Raw genomic sequence first — 27,925 nt, forward strand, 5'->3', positions numbered from 1 at the left:
ATCCCATGGGAAGCAAGTCAAAGGGAAAAAAGTTCATGAGAGTTGGCAGTTTAAGGAGATGTTATTAAGGTCACCAGAGCAAACTATCCCAATGCGTAGGAAAGATAGGAAGTATGGTAAGAGACCATCATGGCTTAATCAGGAGATCTTCAGTGACCTAAAATTCAAAAAATAGTCATACAAATAGTGAAAATTAAGTCAACTTATGAAGTATTAATATATAAAAAACAAAAAACCCCACAAGCATGCAGGGACAAAATTAGAAAGGCTACGGCCCACCATGAGGTTAAACTAGCTAGGGACATAAAGGGTAACAATAAAACAAATACATTAGAAGTAATTTTACAAATACATTAGAAGTAAGAGAAAGACCAATGACAGAATAGGCCCATTACTCAATAAGGAGGGAAAGACAATAATAGAAAATGCAGCAATGTCTGAAGTGTTAAATGCCTTTTTTGTTTCAGTTTTTACCAGAAAGGTTAGCTGTGATCAGATGGCTAACATAGTGAACATCGGTATAAATGGGGTAGGCTCTGCGGCTAGACTAGGGAAAGAACAAGTTAAGAAATATTTAGACAAGTTAGATATCTTCAAGTTGTCAGGTCCTGGTGAAATACATTCTAGAATACTACAAGAACTGGCTGAAGAGATCTCTGAGAACTCATGGAGGATGAAAGAGATCCCAGAGGAGTGGAAAAGGACAAATATAGTACTGATCTATAATAAGGGGAATAAAGATGACCCAGGGAACTATAGATCAGTCAGCTTAACTTTGATACCCAAAAAGATAAAGAGCAAATAAACAGAAAATCAATTTGTAGGCACCTAGCAGATAATAAGTTTATAAGTAACAGTCAACATGGATTTGTCAATAACAAATCATGAGACAAGGTGGGTGAGGTGTGATGTGAAGGTGATTTTTTAGCATTTGATGAATGACCAACACATTTACGAATGGAGGGGGCTCCTGAGCTGCAGAAGGGGCCCGTCTGAATTTAACTAGCTGTCTGGAATTCCTATTCCTTGAGAAGTTCACATGCATCACCAGCCAGAAATGGGTGAAAATGAAAAAAAAAAAATCGAAAGACTGATTCAGGATGAAGACACATTATAGCTTCCTTACAAGCATCCTGCATGCCTGCACTGGGACCAAGTAAATCCACCGCTACCATTTGGAGTGTACTAAATACATCCTCCACTACCATTTGGGCTAACAATACAGGTGGCCAGGGACACTTCTACTGAGGCAGATGGTTTGATGTGGCTGAGTTATAAACTGTGCTGTACTTGCAGGAAAAGGAATGTAAGCTCCATAAATGTTTCATACCCCAGCCATCTTTCTAACAGTAAGCATGTACCTAGTAAAACATTAATGCTAATTGCTTAACTTTTTATTCCATTTCTGTTTTGAATTGCACATGGTGCTGAGGAGCTGAGGCGCTAGAGAAATGGCACGGCTTATGCCCCCAGTGGGAGCACACTACAATGCCCTGCTCGGAATAAATAATTGTATAGAGAGTAATCCTGAAGTCCCTCCCACTCTTAATATTAATAACATAAAATGGCAGCCGAAACATACCAACCTCCAGCTCCAGAGCTTGTTGTACTGCTGTTTCAACTATGGGCTGTTCCCCTGAGCTGTCCCCAAACAGGTCCTCCGAATATGGACCCAGGATGTGATGTAGCTGCTCCAGCAGCGTAGTCTGATCCGGGAATGGCCTCAGCAGCAGGGTTACTTTAGAGTTTTGGTCTGGCGGCTGCAGGCTCTCCTCCGGTGCTGCCTGCGCTTCTGGGGTCATAAGCATGCCATTCCTGCTCAGGAGATTGTCATGCACCACTGGAGGCTGCGTGCTTGGCGTGGTTCCCAGCACCTGATCAAATTCCTCACAGAGGAGGCAAGTAGACAGGGTGTTCCCTAAGGTGTGGTTCTCATCCTTGGTTTGATAGGCAGTCTTGAGATGCTTGACCTGCTCCTGGCATTGATTGGTGGCCTGGTGAATCCCCAATGCTACCAGCCTCTCAGGGTATGTCCAAACTGCACACTAAACCTGGGCTCTGACTCAAGTTTGAGCCCAAGTCCCATTTCCAGCCACACAAAGATCAGTCTGATTCATGTGAGCAAGCACTCTGGAGCCAGGTCCTAGGTCCCTGCTCGGGGGTGGGTCATAGCCAGAGTTCCATTATGACTCGGGTCCAAACCCTGTCATTTTGCAGTGTGGATGCAGGTCAAACTACAGATCCGAGTCAGAAGGTCTGTGTAATGCAGTATGGACGAATTAGCATGGCTGCAAGACCCGAGTGCAGCAATGGTGAACCCATGTTTACAATGCAGTGTAGACACTCAAGCACATGCGGAGTCCACAAGCCAAGTTCCACAGACAGAGGCTAACTGTGCAATGTAGACAGACCCTTGAAGATTCTTGCATACATATGCTCATTTCTTGTGCACTTCCGCAAATCATAGGCCTTGCTCTCCTCACACCACAGATTTACCAGAATCCCGCTGCGTTCCTCTGGCCAGCTAGCAGCATGCTGGATGTGGGGCTTCTTCTTAGTGATGGTCATCGCTAACACAAGACAGAGTTGAGCAGTCCATGTGGAAAGGAAAGGTTAAATGCCAAACAGCTGTATTAGACCCAGGAGAGTGCTTCCCATTCCTGGGAACAGAGTAGGAAGTTTGGGTATAGAAGGGCTAGGTCACACAAGTCTAAGGAATTATGGGATAACATTGGCAGACTCTCCAAACATAAGCCTGGCAACCTGGACTTCCACTACATCCAGGCTGCAAAATAAGTTGGTTTGGATCAGTCCCAGAGCGAGACATGGGCTCAGACCTATACCCCTGGATGTGTCTACAGGCCTGCATCCTGAGAGGTTTCTGATGTGTGTCAAAAAGCCTTGTGTGTGGGGGGGGGGTGGGGGGGGTGGGATGGGGGGGTAGGGTTCTGTTTAAACCTGAATCTGAGCCAGGGTTTACTATGCAGTGTAGACATACAATATATACCCAGATCCTGTAAGGGTATGCCAATTTATGAGTATTTCAGATGTGGTTTACATTTATTATAAGTGATCTGAGATCATAAGCAGAAGCTGCAGATCCTGTGATTAGATAATAGCTGCATCTCGTCCTTTGAGAGTAAATTCACATAATAGCATGAGCAATAATAGCCACTTTAATAATTGACAGTTATTGGCTCACTCTAATTGCTTGTTTTATAGGCCAATACCTCATTCCAAGGCTCCACACGCCATTCCAAGCAGGGCTCTGTATTACAGCTAATGCTCACTTGTGGTTTATGTTCTAATAATTGGCAGTGAAAAGGCCGTAGAATTCGCTTATCACGAACATCAGTACAGTGAACGTCACGGGTTCTGAAACCACCACCGCAGTTTGTAGAGCACTGTGCACAGAATAGAAAGAAGCACATCTTTAAACCACAGACCTCTGACAGGCTAACATTTCCACATTCAGGGGGATGAATGCAAATGTTTGCCTCATGAAACATGACTGGAATTTCCTGTTCTTCTTAGGAGCAATGTATCATTAGGATGAAAAACTGTTTCTCATTGCAGCAGATCTGAATATGCCAAAATTATTTCCTACCATCACTGGAATGTTTGAAACATCCACCAGTAATACAAATGCCTTGTTAATTAAGAAGCCCTGACAGTTGGTTCCAAAAAGTCTCATAATAAGAGAGTAATAATACATCATAAAAACCATCCCCACAATTAAACATGCAATAGATTCTAAACTGCTTTGTTTATCAAGTAAGAAATAAGCCAATCACCATTCAGGGTTTGGAGGAAATTCCCACCATCATGTAATGAAAAACAAGGGCATTGTGGGGATACTACATGTTTCTCTGGAATGTCTGGTAACAGTGATAAATGCTGGAGGCAGGATGGACCACTGCTCTGGTACCTTATATTAAAATCCTAGAAACTTGTAGGTTCAAGTCCCCAAACAATGAAGCATACGCCTTTAAAAAAAACTGATTTAATCCAGCCTTCTTTATACTGCCCTGCAGTGAAATGCAGCAATATTATTGTGATGGGTTCTTTATAAATGTTTCTAATAATAAATAACAACAACAATAATAATGAGTAATGGGAATAATAACCGCCACTCTCAAAAATCCACATAGCAAACACATATTTTTATATACGAGAGAGTAATTTGGTTTGTAGCACTAGATTCCAAAAATAACAGGGTGGCTAATATGGCAGGAATTTTTATTACGAAGAGATTTTTACCTCAAATTAGCCACATGACATGTCTCATAATCCCTAAAATGTCTCTTGGTTACAGTACTTTATCACTAGCCTTCATTTTTAGTTTCTTTCTGTGATATAAACATAATCCACTTGTCACAGAACCAGTGACATTTATGGAGTGGAAAAAAGGGTGAAATTCACCCCTGCACAGAGGACTTGAAGGCTCTGGTAAGACTGAGGGCTGGGCGGCTGAGAGCCCTCTGCACATCTCCCTGCCTAGAACCCAGCTGCCTCCCAGAAGTGAGGGCCAGCTGCCTGGGCTTTTCGCCTCCCTAAGTGGGAGCCTCCTACTAGTGGGAGCCTCCTCCTGCAGACTAGTCAGGAAATGCCACTGCAGACACAAGAAAAATGAGAGAAAGCATGCATACAGCAGGTGGTAGTTTTGCCTCATGAGATCTCTGTGAAATACGTTGTAAAATACAAGAAGTGATCATTGCTATATTTCTACATGCAAGATGTAACCAACATGTCCCCCAAGTTCTGCAATTAAGAAAGAACAGAATTTGCAACATATGTTTAGCAAAGGTTACCCAGACCATAAACACAAAATGAAATTAGCTGTAAATAAGCTAGCAAGGAAATTATCAAATGAATGCTGAAAGATCAACCAGGAATCATGTGTGCATTCACTCGGTAAATTATTATTTTAAATAGTGAGACATTTTAAATCTAAGTATAAAACTGCATGGTTTCTGAATTTAGTTAATTTACTGCTAACATATATAGTGCTGAATGATGTTACCTTGCTCCATGATCCTGTTTTCCAGTTAGCACATGGACGGAGATGACATCTTCTTGCAGGGTCAGGTTTTTTAATGTGCTGACAGTCAGAGTCATTCTTACTGTTACATTCCACATGTCTCCAAAAAGCCCCCACACCACAGGTGGTAGAACACTGTACAGTTAAGAGATGAAAGGCAGAAGTCAGTTGCAGATTAATAAATCATTTGATAACTATGAAAGCAGGAAATGAATGAAACCAGATGTTGCATGTGATTTGAAACATCAATCATATTCACTGCAGAGAGCAATTAACAAAAGGTAATGCTCAGAGATGGGCATGGAATGAAGTACCTGCTGCCCACCCAGAAGCAGCATTAACTTTTCGGGCATGGCGAACAGTGCAGTGGTTTTCCAGCTTTTTCATATTGCTTAACACAAAGATCCTCTTGTGGATGACTTTTTCATTGTCCTGATTCCATAATGATTGGCCTCTGTCTTGCAAAAGGTCAGGATATTCAGGAGGCAGATTTCAAGTTACAGAAGCTGCCTCAGTTAACATTACATATAGCTTTTCTGCTTGGCTATGAAAATGAAGAGGAACAATCTTCTGATTTATAGCATGCACCACAGGCGCTGACTTCCCCGCTTTTCCCTGGGTGCTTGACCCCCGCAATCTGCCCCCGGTCCCGCCCCCACTCCACCCCTTCTATGAGGCCCTGCCCCGCCTCTTTCCACCCCTGCCCGGCCCCCATTCCAACCCCTTCCCCAAAGTCCCCACCCCAACTCTGCCGCCTCCCTGCCCCTATTCCAACTCCTTCCCCAAATCCCTACCTCAGCCCTGCTTCTTCCCCACCTCCTCTCCTGAGTGTGCCACGTTCCCGCTCCTCCCTCCTTCCTCCCAGAGCTTGCTATGTCACCAAACAGCTGTTTGGTGGTGGCTGGGAGGTAGGTGGAGGAGCGGGGATGCGGCACACTCATGGGGGGAGGAGGAGGTGGGTTGAGGGGGCGGGGAGCTTGGCTGACGGTGGGTGCAGAGCACCTACTAATTTTTCCCCGTGGGTGCTTCAGCCTTGGAGCACCCATGGAGTTGGCGCCTATGGCACTATTCTTCTCTGGCAAACTCCTCCCACTTAACTAGCCATTCCAAATCTGTAAGGGCAGCCCAGCATTTCTTTTGTAATTGTTCAGCCCTTCATTGGACCTCCAACTTCTGTTTTTCTAGGGTCAGTTGTCAACATGCCTACCCTCACTCTATTTCTCCTCTTGATTGCCAATACTGCTGGTGACTGAAGGAGATAATTAACAATTAGAATTGATTGTTTGATGTTGAAAAATTTGTAACTAGTGAATAACCAAACAGGAAGATGCGGCTGATTATAAAGATGACAAATTGCAATAGTGACCAAAAATCTCCATCATGTTGCATCTTTGGTGTCCTACATGGAATGAATTTGGTCATCCCAGTCCAGTTTCCAGGGGACATGAGTCCTCATCATCCACCAAAAAGCCAAATTTTGCACCTTGCAGAGAGTCCCAAGACTGAGTTGACAGGAAGCTAGAATTACTTGCTCACTGCTTGCTCACCCTCTATACCAAGGCTGAAGCACAATGGCAGGCCAACATGAGGAAGTTTCCACTGTCGCTGCCCGAACTGTAGCTGATCCGTGCTAAAAACAGTCAGTGAGAGGTGTGGGTTCAGGTGCCCAAATCTTAATGTAGGTGACATACTTCAGGCACCATTGTTTGAAAATATTGATATCAATTGATGCAAAAAAAAAAACAAAGGGGAAAATTCCTTTCTGACCCCAAATATGGTGATCAGTTAGACCGGAGCCACCAGCCAGACAGCTGGGAAAGAGCCCTCCCCATTTAGTGTCCCTTCTCTAGTCGTTGGAGATATTTGCTAATAGCAAACACATTGGCCATGTGCCATTGTAGATAAGTTTATTGAGAGGACGGTATGATGAGGTTATCAAGTCACGTTTTTTGTCCCCACTACTTCCCTTGGAAGTCTGTTCCAGACCTTCACTCATCTGATGGTTCAAAACCTTCAACTAATTTCAAGCCTAAAGGTATTGATGGCCAGTTTATATTCATTTGTTCTTATGTCAGCACTAGGCCTTAACTTAAATAACTCCACTCCCTCCTTAGTGTTTATCCTTCTGATGTATTTATAGAGACCAATCATATCTCCCCTCATCCTTCATTTGGTTAAACTAAACAAGCCAAGCTCCTTAAGTCTCCTCTCATAAGGAAGGTTGTCCAGTCATCTGATCATCTTAGTAGCCCTTCTCTGCATCTGTTCCAGTTTGAATTCATCTTTCTTAAACACGAGAGACCAGAATTGCACACAGCATCAGACTAATGAGTTAAGTCTCCACATCTTATGAGTTACAAATCACTTACCTCACTCCAGTTCCCCACTATCCAGTACACATCACCATGCAAAATATTGGAGATTCTTGCATAATCCAGTTCTGTGGCATTGGATAATTTCCCCTCAGAAACTGTACTGTGGTTCTTTGGAGCATCTTCAAGACTTGGAGATTTTGTGCTTTGGGTATAATCTATCTCGTCAGAGGGCTCCATTTCTGTTCCATTTTCAAACGGGACTCTTGATACGTTATCAAACATTGCTGGCTTTATTGTAACAAGCTCTTCTGTGGTGGCCTTTTCTGTGACAGGTGTATCTATTTGCACACGGATACTTTTTAGGTTCACTGTTGTTGAAGATGACAGTCTTTCTGCTGCTATGCTACTAGTAGACTGGGTAGAAGATTCATGTTGATAAAATGTTGGTGAGATTTTGGGAGTCGTAATGACATGAGACCTGATGTTTGGAGTTTTGCTCCTGGTTTTGACTGCAGGACTGCTTTCGCCTTTGTCACTAGGGATGTCATTGGGTTTGTCATTGCCTTCTATGGACCGATCAGTATTGTCAGTCTCTTCAGTTAAATAATGATAGCCTGGATTTACTTCTGGACTTCTGGTTAATGAGGTGATGCAACTAGCACCTCCTGTCTGAACAATGCCCTCTTCTGAAGCAGAGTCCAGATCTATGTTAGACACATTTTTGACTTTTCTTATATTTTCAATACTTGAACTATTCCTGACAGTACTATCTTGGTGTGACCTGTTTCCATTAAACACAAAGGGATAATTATAATCATTATTTGATCTGTTAGAATTATTTTGTAATGTTCTTTTTTCCATGTTGTCCTTTTTGGAAGAGTGGACAGGACTGGAGGAAGTAGAGTCTAAAGCAGTTGTGCTTTGGGACTCAGGTATTTTTGTTGTTGTCTGGTGTCTTTGGCCTAGTTTAGGGATGGGTATTCTGCCTGATGGGCCTCTTTTGGGATTAACTGCTGTCTTCCTGATTATGATCTTTCCTCTGTTGGGTTTCACTGGGGGTATCAATAGTCGTCTGGTGGAAGGACACTGCTGTAGGCCACACAGAGCCTTAGCATTTGGTCTCTTGAACATATCACACGGTTCATCATTGTTTTTGGCACAACTGATTTTACGAGTCCGTACCCCACCGCCACACGTAACTGTACACTGCAAAATGAATAGTCAGTTTTCAGTCCCTATCTCTTGATTCTCCTCCACATATTCATACACATCATTACCAAACGTGCATCTATCTATAAAAATCAATGTTCTTATCAAAATCAACAACAAAGTTTTCCCCTAGAAATAAGCATTTTGATTTTTACTAGGGGGGAGTTCTTCATGGAAGGGAGATTTGTAATACTTTCCCACATACTGTACACAGTGAATGTCACCCAAGGTGGACAGAAATGATACAGATTAAATGATAAAGACAGCATCTCAAAGTGGGATCATTCCATTGCACAGAAAGTCTTAGAGCACACTATTTTAAAGTCCTGTTTGCACAATCCCCACACGAAGTTTAAGAAATGTCAGAGACTTAAAAGGTCACCACCCAAAACATGCCTGGCCCGCTCAACTTTGGTTGCTCCCTGTCTCCCAGAGCTGCATTTTCATGTAATGTCCTTCAGCCTCCTCCAACTCCAGAAGCTAACCTGTGTTTCAAACTCCCCTACATACTCTTTGCTTCAATCACTGTCAGTCAGCATATTTTGTAAACGTTCTGCCTCAGTCCCTACCTTATTCTTAGTTTTCTAGATTCTTCTGCTCCCTTACGCCCTATGAGGAGAACCAGAAGGGGAAGGAGGAGTGTGGAGAGTTCCCTAAAACCTGCTGAATAGGAAATGGAGCCAAAACGGCATTCTCTCAATTTGCCAATAAATGCCCCATTAGCATGCTGAGCTAGCCCTGCTGTTCTGTTTTTTGTAGCATGGATTCATGAAGAACGGATGCCAAATTAATGGAATTGCATGAATACTTTGTTAATACTTTATGAGGAAACCTGTGTAAGTTATAACTTATTTTCTTTATCAGTCCAGTATGCCAGTTGAAGGGCACACTCTATGGCCTAATACAGAAAGATCCGTGAAAGGCCACGGGACCATTCCATCCAGCATATTATATGGGGAGCAGTCCCTGTGTTCTAATGAGTTCAGGGTCTGCAATTGTGCCTGGCCCTTATGCAAAGGGAGAAGAATACTCCTTCTACCTTCCTCCCATACCCACAGGCACAATTTGGTCCTCAGTGACTGTAGCTATGCTGCGGTTTTTCTGAAATTTCCCCACATTTCTCTAGCTCTACAGGTGCGAGCAATGGTGCTAGTGAAGACTGACAATTGGCAGTTTAACCACTGGTTCATCTAGCCCTGTTCAAAGCAGGTTGAGGTGGCATGATGGTAGAAACACCAGTGGCCAGGTTACAGAATCATAGAAATGTAGAATTGGAAAGCACGTTGAAAAGTCATCAAGTCCAGCCCCATGCGCTAAGACAAGATCAAGTAAAACTAGGAAAAACTCTGACAGGTGTTTGTCTAATCTGTCCTTAAAAACCTCCAGTGATGGGGACCTAACAATCTCCCTAGGTAACTTATTCCAGAGCTTAACTACCCTTATAGTTAGAAGGTTTTTCCTAATAACTAACCTAAGTATCGCTTGCTGCAGATTAAGTCCATTACTTCTTGTCCTACCTTCAGTGGACATGGAGAACAATTGATTAATATCCTCTTTATAACAGCCCTTAGCATATTTGAAGACTTATCAGGTCCCCCTCAAGTCTTCTTTTCTCAAGACTAAACATGCCCAGATTTTTTTCAGAACTTTCCTTATAGGTCAGCTTTTCTAAACTTTTTATCATTTTTGTTGCTCTCCTCTGGACACTCTCCAATTTGTCCACCGCTTCCCTAAAGTGTAGCACCCAGAATTGGATGCTGTATTCCAGCTGAGGCCTCACCAATGCAGAGTAGAGCAAGACAATTACTTCCTTTGTTTTACATATGACAAACCTGTTAAATACTCTGGAATCATATTAGATTTTTTGGCAACGGCATCACATTGTTGACTCATTCAATTTGTGATCCACTATAACCCCCAGATTCTTTTCAGCAGGACTACCATCTAACCAGTTATTCCTCGTTTTGTACTTGTGCCTTTGATTTTTCCTTCCTACATGACATGTTCATAAGCAAACTAGGGAAATGTGGCCTAGATGAAATTACTATAAGATGGGTGCAATACTGGTTAAAAAACTGTACACAAATTTTATAAGCATATTCTTCACTCTATTATCCAAGTCATTAATGAAAATATTGACTAGTACCAGTCCCAGGATTGACCTTGGCAGGACCCGACTAGATACACCCTTGACTCTTGATAACTAGTAGCATTTTGGAGGATAGGATTAGAATAGAAAACTACTCTTTGAGTAGTCTTTCAACCAGTTGTACACCCATCTTATAGTTATTTCATCTGAGCCCTACTGACTTGAATACATCTAACTTACCTAAATATTATTTTAAACTGTTCTTTCCCTATTCTGGCTTGCATTCCTTCCCTCTTGTTGTTAATATGAATTGTGTGGAGTACCTGGTCAACTTTTACCTTTTTAGTGAAGACTAAAGCAAAATAAACATTAATACCTCAGACTTTTTGATGCCATCCTTTCTTAGTTCTTCTTCCTCACTATATATAGGACCTGATGGAGCCATATGGGCCTCTTTCTAGTCTTCCTAACTTCCCTTCACATTAGGTAGTTTGCAGTTATGCCTTTAATATTGTCTCCTTGAGAAACTGTCAGCTCTCCTGAACAAATTTAATCCTGTGGTAGGTCACCTACCAGTTCTCAGAGTTTGTTGTTCTGCTTTTCTGAAATCCATTGTCCTTACTCTGCTGCTTTCACTTCTTCCTTTCCTTAGAATCATAAAATCTATTATTTCATGATCACTTTCGACCAAATTGTCTTGCACCTTCAGATTCACAACCAATTCCTCCCTGTGCATCAGAATCAAACCTAAAATAGCAAGTCCTCTGCTTAACTTCATTCCCTTTCTGAAACAAAAAGGTTGTCCCCAATAAATTCCAACAGCTTAAAGGAAATTTTGTGTTTTGCCATATTACTTTTCCAACAGATGTCGGGGTAGTTAAAATCACCCATTACTCCTTGATCTTGTGTTTTGGATATTTCTGTTGGTTTGCTCTAGAAATGCCTCATCCACCTCTTCTTCCTGATTTGGTGGTCTATAGTAGACCCTTACCATGATGTCACCCCTATTTTCCTCCCTTCTCTTTTTCCCCCAAATTCTTTCAGTTGGTCTGCCTGTCACCTCCTTCCAGACCTCAGAACCTGCATACACATTCTCCCTTTTTTCCCCTGCCTGTCCTTCCTGAACAAGCTATACTCTCTCTACACCAATAAAGCCATAATTTAGCTTATGTTCCACTACTTCCACTCCTTTCTGTTTATTACCCACACTCCTTGCATTTGTACAAAGACATCTAAGATGTTGAGCAGATTCCCCCACTCTATACAAGCACTATTCCCATTGCTAGCACCTGCTGAGCTGTACCATTACTGGAACTTTGGAATTTTTGGAATTTCCAAAAATCCTGAGTAAATAAGGCCAGTGAGCTTGATAAATGTCTACATATTTTCTCTGTAGATCACAGCTGCAACAATACATTTAATCTATAACTCTTTCTTTAAAGAACTTTGAAGATTACGTGTGGGACCAGATCCTGAGCTATGCTCATTTACTTCTGTTGAGGTTCTGTCCCTTTTAATTAATTTAAATGGCTAGCACAAGATTTTGATTAAGGATGAAGATGACAACTATTGGCATTGTATTCCTGGCTTCTGAAAAAACTAACTAGTCTCATTCTAGCCTTCTTACCAGTCTGACCCAGACATTTTGGCTGTGATTTTCAAAAGTTCAGATTATTTGGATCCTAATTCCTATTAGTTTTAATGGGAATTGGACGTTCCAAATTCAATTATTTTAATGGGAAATGGGACTCAATATATCCCATAAGTGGCTTTGAAGATCTCACCCTTAAACTGTGGTTGACACTCAAAAAGAATTTAGAATGACACGGTAGCTGTCCATATTTCTGTGTGCCTCTTTGAATGCTCTAGTCCTGTATTAAAATTAAAGTGTTCCCATTGATTTTAGTAGGATGAGAAGGTGTTGAACACCTTGCAGGATCAGGGTTGTGGATCTGCAGAGTTCTAAGGAGCGTGAAGTCCTTTGAGAGATGAAAGGCTCTAATAATGTAGATATCAAATGAGTTTAATGGAGTCACACATTGCAGATATGCTCTACTATTTTAAAACAAATTTGATAGAGCAATTTTTTGATGACCTCATTCTATGGTTCAACATCTGCCACTAAAAAAACTGTACATTATTTACTGACCACTTTAAGGATGTGCAGACAGTCTGGAGTTCTGACAGACAACTGTAGTCAAGGGAAACATAACAAGGTCAAATGTTGTTGCAATACAAGAGATACGGCTTACAAACGAGAATTAGAGCTTCGTGTGCCAATATAAGATGCTACAAAATCTCCCAGATCTGCTCCATAGCAGTGCTGATGTCTGGACTCTGAAAGGGTTTGAATATGCAGATGCTTGGAAGGCTCTTGCTACTTAGCTAGTCAATGTTTGTTAAGCGTGGCAAATATGAAAAGCACTATGTAAATGCTAAAGTTGAAATAGAAACAAGCCTCAAAGTTAAGAACTGGATTTGGATAGAAAGTTTGGCATGTCTATATCAAGTATTTGGTCAGGCTCATTTTTGGAGGTATTGTTATTGTTGTTATGGCTGATGTTACCACTAAGAAGCCAGCCTGCAAGACCCTAGAGATTTCTGCTACTGCTCAGCACAGGGGTGACACTAGTGTCTGAATGGCAACCTGGTGTCAGAAGAAGGGGCATCATTATCATTGCTTTTATCCATCACTCCTTTATTGTAGAGACAGGCCTGAAACAAATATCTAGAGCTATCTTTTTTTCTAGAGCTATCTTTTTTTCAGAGCCAACCCCCCCATCTTACTACTTCCAAACTCGAAATTCAAATTCCAAGTCTTTCGCCATGATTAAAATGTTCAGATTTTGAGTTAGGATTTGGCCCATTGTAGAGACAGATTTCAACTCAGAACTATTAATTGAACCTGGGTATAGACCAAGGCTTTGGTTTAGGTGTATAGCTGGTTATATAGGTTCATTATCAATTCTGGAGAGATGGGAACACTGGTAACTTGCGTCTCTTTCTTACATCTCCCTTCTGATTCCTTCTGAAGAGACGTTCCACCTTGAAATTTTAAGTCAGGTGGAGACAGAACAGAAGCGTTAGTTCTTTCGACTGCCATGCATTTACCTCAGTCCAGTTGCTCACTGTCCAGTCAGATGGGCATAGAACATCTCTGTTGCATGAAAAGTGGGTCTTTGGTTTAAGCAGATGCTGGCAGTCTTTAGCAGCCAATACCTGCTCATCAGATCCCACTGTTTGGAGGCAAAGGACAGTTCGTTTCTTCTCTCCTGTTGGGCCACAGGTGGTTGAACACTTCTGCCATTCTCCTGCCCACCATCTGCAATCCAAGTCAAAGGGAATGCAGAACATCAGAAGGACAAAAACATTAATCCATTGCAGGCACGCTAGATAAAGGTAGCTTTGGGGAAGCTCAGACAATACAGAAGAAGTAACATAATGAAGAGTTCTGGGCTTGTATTTAAGTTCTTCATAGAAAATATTAAGCACCTAACTTTCCCGCTCCGTTGTATGCCAAGTATCTGATGGGCAGTTCAGACACTGATCCTGTATCAGCAGTAGACTCTGAAGATTATTTTTCTAGAATACCTAAGAATATAAGCCATATTCAGGGGATTCTTCCAAACCTAACTATGACTGATATCTGTGCTGTCCAGGAAGTTTTGTATTTTGTTTATTCATTCCTATTGTTCACTTGATCATTGTTTATTCATTCCTATTGTTCACTTGCTCATTATGATCTTACTGAAAGCAAATGAGAACAAATCATTAGGTCCATAGTAATGCCAATAATTAGAACTGGAAGAGACTGAACAGGTCATCTCATTTGTTCCTCTTTCAAAGGATTGTTCATTATAGAACATTGTCCTGTGCTTTGTTTAGTTTTAAATGACAACATTCAGGCTTCCACTGCTTCCTTTAGGGCAATACTTCACATTGTAATAGACCTCACAATTAGATTTTTCTTTAGAGTCACCCTGCTTTATCCTTTCCTCAATTTCATCCAATTATTTCCTGTTATGTTTTCTGGGGCCATTCTATACGATCAGATACCTGCATGGCTGGCTTGCATTATAAGAGAGGGCAAAGGCCATCTGAGAAGCATTGACATTTTGTGATTCACCTTGAAGTACCTTTATTTGGTTTTGCAAAATGTATCTAATGAGCTCTGGGTGGCTTTACCATTTGCAGGGACCCAGGCAAGAAGGGGGCCACAAGTTGCTGAAATGGACATTTGGCCCAGCTGTGAACTACAAGTTAATGAAGGCATCATAAACAATGGCATGTGCTTCTTGGGCTCCAGGCATGCCCTCTGAAGCCTCACATTGGCAACTAAACAGATGCTTGCAAAGTCACAGGGACTGATTTAGAGGTGTAAGTAAATGCAACTCTACTGGAGTCAGTACACTTCAATGAGCCCTGGTTTTGACCTAAAATCTATACCATATGTTCGATTTCTTTCTTCTTAGTAATAGTTTCATAGTAAGACAATCACACCATTTTTCTACAATTGTCCTTTAATTTACAGACGTAGGAGGTCCCATATCTTCTCCTGGGTCTCTTTCCCTGACTATATGAGTTGCCACCGTCACTACCAATGAATAGCTACTAGGCCAGGGAAAAAGAGTGAGAATGGCTCTATAGCCTGATGGTTAGACTGCTCATCTAGGATAGGGGAGACCCAAGTACAATTCCTGCTCCAATGACTATTTAATTATTTATATATGGTAGAACACATTCAATAGGAGATATTGAGAGAGTCCCACACCAGGCTCGCTCCAGAGCCCTAGGGTGCTCTCCTGCAGCGTAGAAGACTGAAATGCAAATCCCTTCTCCACATCAGGCAGAGGGGGGAACTGAACCCAGATCTCCCACACCCCAGGTGAGTACCCGGGACTCAAGGTTGTAAGAAAGGCATAAAACATTGTGTGTCAACATGACCAAAACATTTTGATTTTTCTGTTTTGTTGAAGCTATGCAGCAAATTGAACGTGACCTGAAAAAAATCTGTGAATAGGTTTGGGTTGACAAGAACTTCATTTTTTGATGAATCAACTATTCACTGGGGAAAAAAAATCACCCAGCTCTCTACCCATCACATTAAAATATCTTCTTTCTTCACCCTAGGCTTCCCTTTCTGATTGTTTGCTTTCTGAATCAAATTAAAAGCTAAAATAAAATAGAAGTACAGCTCAGAACATGAACCAAGGAGTTACATTTTGTTCTAGATCATACAGATTTATATCTGGAATAATTCCAATGAAGTTAATACATTTGGAGTTACACTGGTTTAATCATGAATTTGACCTATTACTTGTTAAACTGACAGTACTACACAAGAAATGCTAAGAAAGAAATAAGGGCTTATTATCCTAGCATTTCCTGGTTTATCGTCTACCTGATTTTAAGACATGAGCAGGTATATTTAAGGACTAACACAATTCCAAAATCTGTAGGATTCATTGGTCAGTAGGTTTGTGAAGAATTATGCAGGCTTTGGTAGTGATACAGGTGTGCAGTACTGACTACATTTCAAAATAGCCATGTCCTGAGTCCCCAAAATAGCCAAGACTCAACAAGGAGGGTTAAGCTCTGGCTACCAATGTGGGAGCTCTCATTGACCCTCTGGGCAAAATGTAAAAGGATCCAAACTCATGGATGCAACTCCATTGGCTTCAGTGGATGAGCACATGCTTATACAAGGTCTAAATTTTCAGTAAGAGTGCATTATAGCCCGAAAGAAACATGCCTAGCTCATAAGAGATGGAATCTAAATGTACACTGAAATCTTTGAGAACAGCAACTGAGAGTGAATCACTAAGTACCAACATTAATTATTTGGGACAGAATTCAGCGAGTACCAAAATAATGCCATTTCCCACATACTGTGTAGTGAGGAGGCGTGGCCTCCTTCAGAGAGTAACAGAGAGGGACCACTACATGCCCCCTGGTGAGCTGAACCAGGAAAGCCATGTCCACCCTGCCGGAAGTGGAAAGGTGGGACAGGAAGGGGAAGTACAAAAGGCGGGCCATATAGCTCAGTTGTGGTGGAGCCACCAAAAGAGACGACGCATCCCGCTTGCTGCAGGAGCCTGCAGAGGCGCTACCGAGGCTGCCTTCTGAGGACTGGCTGGATCTCCCCGGACCTATGGTCGACCAAGACGCTGAGGAGTTGCCAGGGCTGCTGCCTGAGGACTAGCTGGATCTCCCTGGGCTGCCGGCCGACCGAGACGCTGAGGAGCTGCTGGGGCTGCCACCTGAGGACTGGCCAGAGCTCCCTGAGATGACAGATGCAGGTACACCAAAGGGGGACAGTAGGAAGCAGCCCAGGGAAGCCAGGCAACAGTCTGGTTGAGAGCTGGCCTGCTACAAGATCAGCTTGTTGCAGGCGGATCCCCTCCTCCCCCTCCTTAGGCCTGGAGACCTGCGCTCCTCAGGCAACCCTACCTGAGCCCCATAGACTCTCTTGGTGCTCACCCTTACCCGAGTCTCTAGACTTTATGGAGCTCACTCCTACTGGGGCTCATAGACGGCATTGTTGCTCTGCCCTGATTGCAGGCCAGAGCCCACTCATTGCTTTGCTGCCCTGCCCTGACTGGGCTTGGGGGCTCATAGACTGCCGCACTGTTCTGCCCAGCCAGAGGACCAGAGCACTAGATGAAGCTAATTCCCCACGTTGAGCACCTTTACAGGTACGCAACAGCAATGAGGTGTGGCCTCCCTCAGAGACTGAAAGAGAGGGACGACCACCCAGCCTACAACTGAAAAAGCAAAACTACTCAAATGAAGTTTAAAAGTACTTTAAACAAGATCATTAGGTGTACCTGAATAACTATCTGTGGTTTAAGAAAATGTTCCCACAATTCCACTTTTAATCTTGTTTTTAAACAAAAACAAAACAAAATAAAACCAAGCACCTCTATTCAAAAAAACCTTGGCTGCTTCATATGGACACAGAATTAATATTTTGAATTCTAGTATACAATATGAAACAGAACCAATGTCTACTATACTAATTTAATTACTGTGTTCTACCTTTGATATTTCTGTACACACTGCTGACTGTATTAAATGTCATTCTGAAAGCACTTCAATTCACTCTGACTGAACATCTGACTTATTCAATTACCTGATCAGGAGATTTCAGCTGTGTCACCAAAAAGCGATAATGTGCCTCTCTGCTGTCACTTCTTACCATTTCCTCTGTTAGTCACAGGACAAATATTTGTATCAGTTCATTACCTCTGGGAAGCTAGCTATTACTTTTTACATCACTGTGGGCAAAATATTGCTTAACACAAAAGCAGATTAAAGGTAAAATAAATACTCCCATGTTAATAAATACATAATAAATGATTATGGTGTCAGGTTTCATTCTTTTTCTGCCATGCATCCTATTCTGCAATACATCATTCTTTGCATTTCTTACCTCCCCCATCCTAATCTTTTTCTCTAATTTGGCTCTTCAGTTTCCACTCCCATCCTCTATCCCCTGATAGGTTTCAGAGTAACAGCCGTGTTAGTCTGTATTCGCAAAAAGAAAAGGAGTACTTGTGGCACCTTAGAGACTAACCAATTTATTTGAGCATGAGCTTTCGTGAGCTACAGCTCACTTCAAAGTCTGCTACAGTGTCCACGGCATGCATCCGATGAAGTGAGCTGTAGCTCACGAAAGCTCATGCTCAAATAAATTGGTTAGTCTCTAAGGTGCCACAAGTACTCCTTTTCTTTTTATCCCCTGATAGTTTCACTCAACTGCAAAAGGGCTGTCACTGATATGGGGGTGGCTGACAGCTATTTATTTATAATCATACAATTAAAAAAAGACTCTGAGCCATCAAGCTGTGCACACTTCTAATTTATGTAACCATCTGTTCTCATCACTGGTCCTCCTATGTTCCCTTTCCCATTCCCATCAATTGTTTGGTGCATTTTCTCTTAAATTAGATAGTAAGGCTTTGGGGCAGGAACTCTTTTCCTACATGTTTGTACAGTACACTGGGACCCCAATCCTGACTGAGGCCTCTGGATCTTACCACTTCTGTGCTCCTGCATCTTGTCTCTAGGAGCTTCATTTCCCCTCCATGCAGGTACAAACAGCAAAGTGAAATTGACAAGTTGTTGAGAAGACGCTGCCAAATCTTCTCAGTGGAGCACAGCAGTAAAGTAAAGAAAAATACTGAATCAATTCACTTTGTACGATGCTCTCACTTCCCAGATCTTCTTTCCAGCTCTTTTTTGTAACCTCTACTGTAAGGCCCTGATCCAGCTAGGCACTTCAGCACCTGTGCAACTTCAAGCATGTGAACAGTCCTATTTACTTTAATGGAACATCTTGAATGCTTCACGTTACTTATGTGAAGTGCTGAGTGCCCTTCATTCCCACAGACCTCAGCAGTATTCAGCACCTTGAGGGAGCGCTTAGCAGCTTGCAGGATGAAGCCCTAAATTCTTAGTGTCCATCTTTCCCTTCTCACATACACACATTCTATTGCTGATACTTCTTCTTTACTGGGTGGCTCTTGCCACCACATGTTATCAGCTTTCAATATAAAGCAAAAAACGTCACCCATATTCCATAAACTGATACATTGTCAAAGGACATAGCTAGATGTGGACTAGTAACATGTAAGTAATAAGGTGTTACACATAAAAAGCTAGGTTAAAAGAACATTATGGTTGCAAAGTCAAGCACTCCAGTTAGGAAATGTCAGAATGAAGGTTGCTGGTGCATCCTCAGTTTGGCTCCCTTGTACATATGCAGGACAACATAGTCTTTAATTACATCGAGTCATACAGTCAGAGTTCAAGGACAGAAGGGACCACTAGATCAGCTAGTCTGACATCCTGTATATCACAGGCCACCAACACCACCCAGCACCCACACACTAAACCCAACAATGGAAATTAGACCAAAGTATTACAGCCCACAGAGGACTAGACTATTATGTACCATGGGGAGAGAATAGGAGGGACCAAGGTGCACCAGTGTCTGAGGCCGGAAATGATTAAATGAGATATACCCAGATAATCCTGGCAAGTGACCAACACCCACATGCTGCAGAGGAAGGCGAAACCGCTTCCCAAAGTCACTGCCAGTCTGATTGCGGGGGGGAATTGCTTCCTGACTCCACAGTGATCAATTAGACCCCGAGCATGTGAGCAAGAACCAGCCAGCAAGCACCTGAAAGAGAAAACTCTCAGTGTCACTCAGAGACCTGGCCCACCCTGCCCAGTGTCCCATCTCCACCCGTGGCCATCCCAAATACTTTAGAGGAAAGAAATAAAAAAACCCAGAATACACTGGTGGTGGTGAGGAATCGCTTTCTGACCCCAGGAGGTGGCTGACTGAAACCTTGAAGGATGAGCTTTCAGGAACATAAAACATAAATCAGAAGGAAGCCCCAGGGCTGCTGAGCTCTGACCCCCAACATCACAAGCAACCTCATCACACAATAGCACTCATGAATTTGTCCAGCTCTCTCCTAAAACTAATTAAGTTGTTTTTTGATTTTATACTATTTTTCCTGTGCATTGGTTTAAATGATTTTCCTGCCATCACATAGGTACTCTGTGGCAGCGGCCTGGATAGAATCCAGCTCTCCAGTGCATCAACCAACTGCCTTGGTCTTGAGACCCACCCTTTCTTTTCCTGCAATCCCCTGCCTCATTCACTACACACCTTCCAAATTTTGCAAGAAATGAGACCGGGGTCCTACCAACAACAGCCTCACTCACTACACGACCCTGATCCAGTTCCATCCAGTGCACTGAATGAGGCGGGGTCCTGTGGAATAATAGTATTGGGCCTGTGTCTAATGTATCATAATGCATATGCACAAGAGGGCCGAATTAAGGTTGCACAGGCAATTTTCTGCTTCCACAAACTGAGTAATGATGGCCATGTTAAGACACTACACTGGGACGTTGACAATCTGAGTTCTATTCTTGTGTGACCCTCAGAAATCACTTAATTTCTCTGTGCCTCATTCCTCACCCAAAAAAAAATATTGAAAATAATAATGCTTCCTTTTTTTTAGCATTTGACTGTCTCATGTGTTTAGATTGTAAGCACGTTGACGGAGAGATTGTCTCTGATGGTGTCACGGATAGCACACTAGACTAGAGTGCAGGAGGTCTGGGTTCAATTCACATTGACATTGGATAAGTCACTTTCCTCCCTGTGCCTCAGGGATACTGCCCTCCTTTGTAAAGCATTTTGAGATCTACTGATGAAAAGGCATAGGTATTACTATTACCATGTTTTTGTACAGCACCCAGGACAATAGGGCCCCAATCTTGGCTGTGACCTCTAGGGATTATTGAATCCAAATCATAACAATACTCTCTGTCCTTTACAATTGCTGGAATTTACTAAGCAAACTGTTAGCAGTGGTTAAAAAAGTTTTTCTCCTAAAAGCAGCAGCAAGCTTCCCTGAGAATGTCAGAACACCGCTGAGATGGCGGGAAATTGAAGACTTCAAATTATCTATTTATGGGCATTCTGTCTGAGCAGGTATTCATGTCAAAAAAGGGCCAGGGGAAATTTTCTTTAGACAGAAGGAAAAAAATTTCTGTTCACTTGGTATCATAGAATCATAGAATATCAAGATTGGAAGAGACCTCAGGAGGTCATCTAGTCCAAACCCCTGCTCAAAGCAGGACCAATCCCCAACTAAATCATCCCAGCCAGGGCTTTGTCAAGCCTGACCTTAAAAACTTCAAGGGAAGGAGATTCCACCACCTCCCTAGGTAACGCATTCCAGTGCTTCACCACCCTCCTAGTGTAAAAGGTACAGAAGAGAAGAAAGTAAAGAAAATACATTGTTCTTTCCTTTCAGGACAATACAATGAATTTTATACTGAGCATCTATAAAGATAAACACCTGCTTACCAACCAAGCAATATAATTGTAAGTTACATTGGTTCATACCAGTATCTTTCTGTGCTGATGCCTGTCAATATCACTCTAGTTAATGGGGCTGTCATAACTGCATTTCCATCAAATGCTACCTCCCCATTGTAGGAGTCAACCATTTCTGTTCTACTCTGATTTGACACTTTACATATTTGTGTGCAATAAAATATTTTAGAAATGTCTTATGTAGCTCCAGATTATTTAACTAGAGAATGGGCAAAAGAGTTTTATCACATGCTCCCAGTCACCTAAGCAACATGAATGTTTGGACTCTGACTTCTCAGAAACCTGTGAGTTAACCAGTTTCCAACTTCCTGGAGTCTATTAGCTGAGAAGGTGGAAGTCAAGACATGACCCTGAGCGACTTGCAGCCATGCTGGTGATTATGTACATTTTATCAAAGGTAAGCTGCACAGCTATAGAATGGAATGTCTTCCAGTTCCTGTATGATTCAGTTTGAATTCATAGTCTGATGGCTAATCTTGTGCTCACGTGTTTTCAGTCCATGGGATCCAATAGATGGTAAGGAAGTTATCTAAAAAAACTTCCTCATGACTGCTTTAGATAATATATTTCCATTGAGAAATTGATCTGCATGTTGGAAGGTGGATGACCAGCTAATAAAAGCATTGCCTTTGATGGTAACTTAGTTTCGGGGGCCAGGAAACCCAGGGGTATGGTTACATAGCCAACCAAAGGTCCATCCATGACTGCATTGTGTTTGACCCTCCAAATCCCTTCTCAGTTCTTAACAAGGATTGAGTATAGTCAGGCCTGTATCCCTAGAATCTCTGACAGATTCAGCAAGTGAATACTTCCCTGTGCACCCTATTTTCAAGGGCAGAAATGCCATCTCTCTCTGTCACTCTGATTTTCTTCAAAACAAAGAAACTGCTTTACTCCTACTTTACTTTCCTACTTTGAACTGCTGTCATGCCTGCCATAGGCGGATCCAGAAGAACTGCATCACGCCACTGAAGATGCCATCCATCGCCTGGCTAGATGACTATGCACATGCTAAACAAATAAATACTCTGCAGAGAGGAATCTCAGCTATCCTTCTGGATTGCAGATGACACAGCTGTAGGGGCCGAGCTGTAGGTTTCAAAGCTTTAGAAAATAATTGCAATAGCTCACTATGAGTTCATGGCTAGTGTGTGTGCGCGCATGTGCATGCATCACTGGCCATTGTGGAATGAAATGTTAGCACTAACTCAGTCTGTGATCATACTGCCTTGTCACTACATATTGCTATAAGGCTTGATAGGGAACAGCAATCCCCCATTCGCTCAAGGAGCAGAGCTCTGTGTTTTTAGAACAGGGGCTCCTAAGCTCCATGTTTCATGTGGTGTGTGTGTGCTTTAAATGCAGCTACAGATTTATTATTCTGTTTCTTACTTATTCTTTTTTAATCATCAGAAATCATGGCTACTCTATGATTTTGTGCTGATTTTCCAGGAGCTCCTGTACATCACAGGCAACTAATTACCACAACTAAGAAGAGATAAATAAACAACCAAACCCCTATCACTATGTTTTATGACTCTCCTGCATTTTACTTTATCAATATTTTACTATTATCACTATTACTCTATAAAGGACATTTACCAAAGGAGACAGAAAGAACTGTAAATGGTTTTAGAATAGTCAGTCAGACTGGGATTAAGCTAGATCATTGCTTCAGCAGTGTGCAAAAAACTAGGCACAACAAGGCATATTTAACATAATTCTATAATCACTGAGAGACGATTTACAGCAATCTAATTTCCTACAGCAGGTTCTGACTGCTATTGAAGAGAAACAGTGATTTCCAAATGAAAGCAGCAGAAGCTAGATAATATGGTATTTAAGGATCTTTTAACTTCTGAATAACCCAATCATTTCTCTTTGGGACTTTGGAATAAAGAGCTTAATTTATATTTTTTATAAATATAAATGCTCCTGTGTGTTCAGTTTAGCCTCAGCTATTATGGAAGCCATTAGTTAATAAGTTTCATTCTACTGTCAATTGACTTCCTTGGCAATTTGCACAGATTTACAACCAAGCTGCGTGCTTTATACTTTTAAAATGATTTACATAGGCTGTAACAGCATTCCCCCTAGATATTTCCCCAAAGAGACATCATACATAACTGTGAACTGCAGGAACAAGTAATAAAACTATTAATCCCCCTAACATCTGTACATTATTTACTATATAAAAGCAGCAATATCCATCATGCAATTCAGTGCTGACAAATGCAAAGTTATACATAGCAGAAGGAATAATTTTGACTACTCCAGCCATGGCTTGGGTTCTAAATTCACTGGAACCACTAAAGAAAAAGCCTTAAGAATCATTACAGTCAGCTCAATGAAAACATTTGCTTAGTGACAGACCGTTGTCAAAAATAAATAAATAAAGCAAAAAAATATTTGGGTATGTAAACAGTGAGATAGAAAACAGTACTAAAAATTATGCATTACATATAAATCAATAGTCTGCTCTCACCTAGAATACTGTATTCAATTCTGGTTGCCCCATCCCACAAAGAGATGTAGCAGAAAGGGGGGTGCTCCAGAGACAGACAACAACAACGCTGAGTAAGAATTAACATAATGCAGTAGGGACATGGGAAAACTTCCATATGAGTAGAGAATGAAAAGATCAGGACTGTTTAGTTTAGAGAGAGTAGACATATAAGTAGGGACATGATAAGGATATTAAACAATAAACAGTACAGAAGAGGTAAATTGGGCATTCCCATTTACCCTCGCTCATAATACCAGAACAAGGGAACATTCAATATAACTGAAAAGCACAAGATTTAAAACTGTTGAAAAGAAATACTTGTTTCAAACACACAGTGAGAAATTAATCTTCATCACAAGATATCAAGACTAAGATTCACAAAATTTTTTAAATGGTTAGATATTTATAAGCATTACGTGTACATCAGTGGTCCCCAAATGTTTTCTGTTGCACCCCCACTCCACCCGTAATGGAACCTGTCCGCACTCCATGGGGATCCATGGTTGGAGTCTGGGGCCGGGAGCCACAGTTGGGGCTGGGGACTGCAGTCTGAGCTGCCGCTGGGGCCACAAGTGGAGCAGCAGCTGGGGCCGGGGTGGAGCTGGGGGCAGAGCCGGGCTTGGTGGCGCTCCCTTCCTGCCCCTGTGGGGGCTAGCCTGGACCCCACTACACTCCCCGCAAATGTTCTTCCGTGCCCCTCTAGGGGGGCATGCCCCACAGTTTGGGAACCACTGGTATACATCTACAGCTTTATTAGATAGGATAAAATATTTGAGATATACACATAATCATGCTTCATTTCATAGACTATCGATTAACTGATAGTAAGAAACTTCTCTTAAGGGCAAATAATTCTGAAATTGTCCTTTACAGGGTTTCTTTCACTCTCCCCTAAAACACCTGGTAGTGGCCACTATTGGAGACCACTGCTCTGAACTGTTGTTGCAATTCCTGTGTTCTTTGCCTCCCCTGAATACTATGTTTGAATTAGAATACAACACACTGAATAGTGCTCCTGTACAGTATCCTAGTATTCACAGCATTTGTTACCTGGGTGGACAATCCTTTTCATTGCATTTCTTTTGTCGTCCGTTTGGCTGCATTTCTGGGTCACAGAAGGAGTTTTTGATCACACTTCCCCCCCTTTTCACACATTGGGCTGTTTGTCGCTGAACACCTGTGAGAATAATAATTTCTCCGTGCATATTAAATCCTTACACCTTTGTGTTTAATTCCAAATGGACACTGATCAGGTTGGCGTACCAGGCCCACCCCACTTCGTGGCAGAGTCTGTGGTGTTCAAAACAAAAAGGAAATGGCAGTAGTGGTTGTTTGAAAAGCAACACTTGTGCTGTACTAGTTTTGTTTTCAAAAGGAGAGGACTATTCCCTCCTAATTTAATATTCTTGGTCACATTAGAAGCATAAAAAGCATATAGCAGCACTTGGAGTATCTTAGCCAATACACAACAGGCCACATCTCAGAAAGTTGGAAAAAATATTTCCATCTTTTTTAAAAAAAAGAGATACAGCTAAAACAGATACCAAAGGCTCAAACACCCACTGGGAAGATAAACACGGTCATTGCTTTGATTGTGTGCTCTGCATTTGTTACTTGCACTCCATTCCTCTGTACTGGAATAAAGGATTGTTAGGATATAGATATTCAGGCCTGTCTGTAAAGGCCTATACTCTAAGAATGTAGGTGTATTCTTATCACTTGGCTAGTTATAGAGGTATAAAAGAAAGAATCAAAATCACTGTCTGCCAGTGTAAGGTCTTTCTCTTACTGTGACAGTCTGAGGCCCTGTTCTTAGGCTAAGGCCTTTGGCTGAGCAACAGAGGCAGCCATAAACTGGGAAGCGACCGGTCGCATCCTCACATTCCAAACTAGTCACATTGAAATAAGGTGCTATTGGGCTGTTAGGAATACAATCCTGTCCTGATAGTGCCTATCACCTCCAGAGAAAGGGATGTGCCTAGAAAATGTAAAAGGAAACTTAGTTTGATAGCATCCTGTCTGGCAAGACCTCACTTATCAATAGCTGGGATGTGAAATCCTCACTTCTGTATTGTTTTGTCATTATAGTTCCCATTTTGCTATTTGGCTGTATAATCTCTGTCTGGTTTTGTGATTGTACCTGTCTGCTGTATAATTAATTTTGCTGGGTGTAAACTAATTAAGGTGGTGGGATATAATTGGTTACATGATCATGTTACAATATGTTAGGATTGGTTAGTTGAATTTCAGGAAAATGATTGGTTAAGGTATAGCAAAGCAGAACTCAAGTTTGACTGCAGACTATATAGTAAATCAGGAAGTGGGTGGGTGTGGGGGGGAAATGGGAACAGGGAATGGGGGTGGGGAAATTGGAATCATGTTTGGCTAAGGGCAGGAATGGGAACAGGGATACAGGTGTAAGGCTCTGTGGTGTCAGAGCTGGGAAGGGGGACACTAAGGAAGGAAACTGGAATCATGCTTGCTGGAAGTTCACACCAATAAACATTGAATTGTTTGCACCTTTGGACTTCGGGTATTGTTACCAGGGAAGTAAGTGGGTAAAGGAATAAGCCCCCTAACAAGGATGAACAAACACAAGATACTCTCTTTCCATTGACCCACAGAGGAAATGCAGTGTTATTGTAGCGGTGTCAGTCCTAGGATAGCAGAGAAATACTGGATTAATGGCTTATTACAACAAGCTATAACCCACTAACAACTCCCTCTCAGCTGCTTCCCTGCCACTTCCTTTCACCCCCTGTGGGCATGTCTACACTACATTACTACAGGGGTTCATGTTCATCCCCTCCTTCTGTCGCTGATGCGCATCCTCACCAGGAGCACTTGCACTCACTTAAGAGGGGTAGTGTGGGGGCTGAAAGCCCAAGTTTCTCAGCTTGGTGCTGAGATCCCAGCTGCAGCCAGGCTGCCGACTGGGCTCTCAGCTCCACACTCTGCATGGAGCTTGCTCCGTGGGGAGTGAGAACCTGGGTAGCAGCCAGGCTCCAGCTGGGAGCTCCATGCGGAGCAGGGAGCTGAGAGCCTGGGCTGAAGCCAGGCTCCAGCTGGGAGCTCAGAGGGGAGCCCACAGCCCAGGCCCTCAGTGTTGGGCAGTGAGGCTCCAGCTGTCAGCACTACTGGGACTCACAGCTGGAATACCCTTCCCCCCACTTTCAAAAAAGAGATCCTATCAGCAGTGAAATCATCAGCCGTGCTGACAGCCAACAGGCGATGTAAGAAATGCAGTGTCTATACAGACACTGCGTCATCTGACCTTCATCCACTTAAGCCTCATGCATCTTGTCCAGGTGGATTTATTAGGTCGACATAGCGGATGAGTTACAGTGGCAGCAGGAATACTGTAGTGTGTACGCCTACTTACTTTGATGTAAGGTGCCTTACATCAACTTCACTTTGTAGTGTAGACATGCCTTATGACTGGAGGGCTCTGAATGGGCCACTTCACCTTGAATGGACCCTTGGAATGTGTGTTAACTACTTATGCTAAACAATCTGTTCCACCTTGTATTTAGCTGTGACACTGCATACTCTTCCCAGACCTGAAGAAAAAACTCTGTGAAAGCTTGTTTCTTTCACCAACAGAAGTTGGTCCAATACAAGAAATTACCTCACCCACCTTTCCCCCCAGAGGAAATGAAAGTTTTGTGGCATGGGGATGAACTGCATAGACCCACTGGTATAAATGCCTACATGGGGATTAGAGAGATAAGGCGAGTGAGGTAATTATCTTTCACTGGACCAACTTCTGTTGGTCAGAGAGAGAAGCATTCAAGCTACACAGAGCTCTTCCTCAGGTTCAGGAAAGGAACTGAGGGCA

The 27,925-nt window shown here is 42.3% G+C and overlaps 1 protein-coding gene across 1 annotated transcript in view; it reads right to left on the bottom strand.

Annotated features, from left to right (window-relative positions):
- ADAMTS12 (ADAM metallopeptidase with thrombospondin type 1 motif 12) overlaps positions 1-27,925 on the bottom strand; it is a 323,221-nt gene that overhangs the window by 25,503 nt on the left and 269,793 nt on the right. Inside the window, exons 17-21 of the mRNA XM_073343691.1 lie at positions 25,138-25,264; positions 13,766-13,976; positions 7,411-8,562; positions 5,024-5,176; positions 3,231-3,404 (exon numbers count right to left, since the gene is read on the bottom strand). Of these exons, the coding sequence (XP_073199792.1) occupies positions 3,231-3,404; positions 5,024-5,176; positions 7,411-8,562; positions 13,766-13,976; positions 25,138-25,264 (1,817 nt within the window). The remainder of the gene's footprint in view (positions 1-3,230; positions 3,405-5,023; positions 5,177-7,410; positions 8,563-13,765; positions 13,977-25,137; positions 25,265-27,925) is intronic.

Source organism: Lepidochelys kempii, chromosome 5 (assembly GCF_965140285.1).
Source record: "Lepidochelys kempii isolate rLepKem1 chromosome 5, rLepKem1.hap1, whole genome shotgun sequence".
Lineage (NCBI taxonomy): Eukaryota > Metazoa > Chordata > Testudines > Cheloniidae > Lepidochelys > Lepidochelys kempii.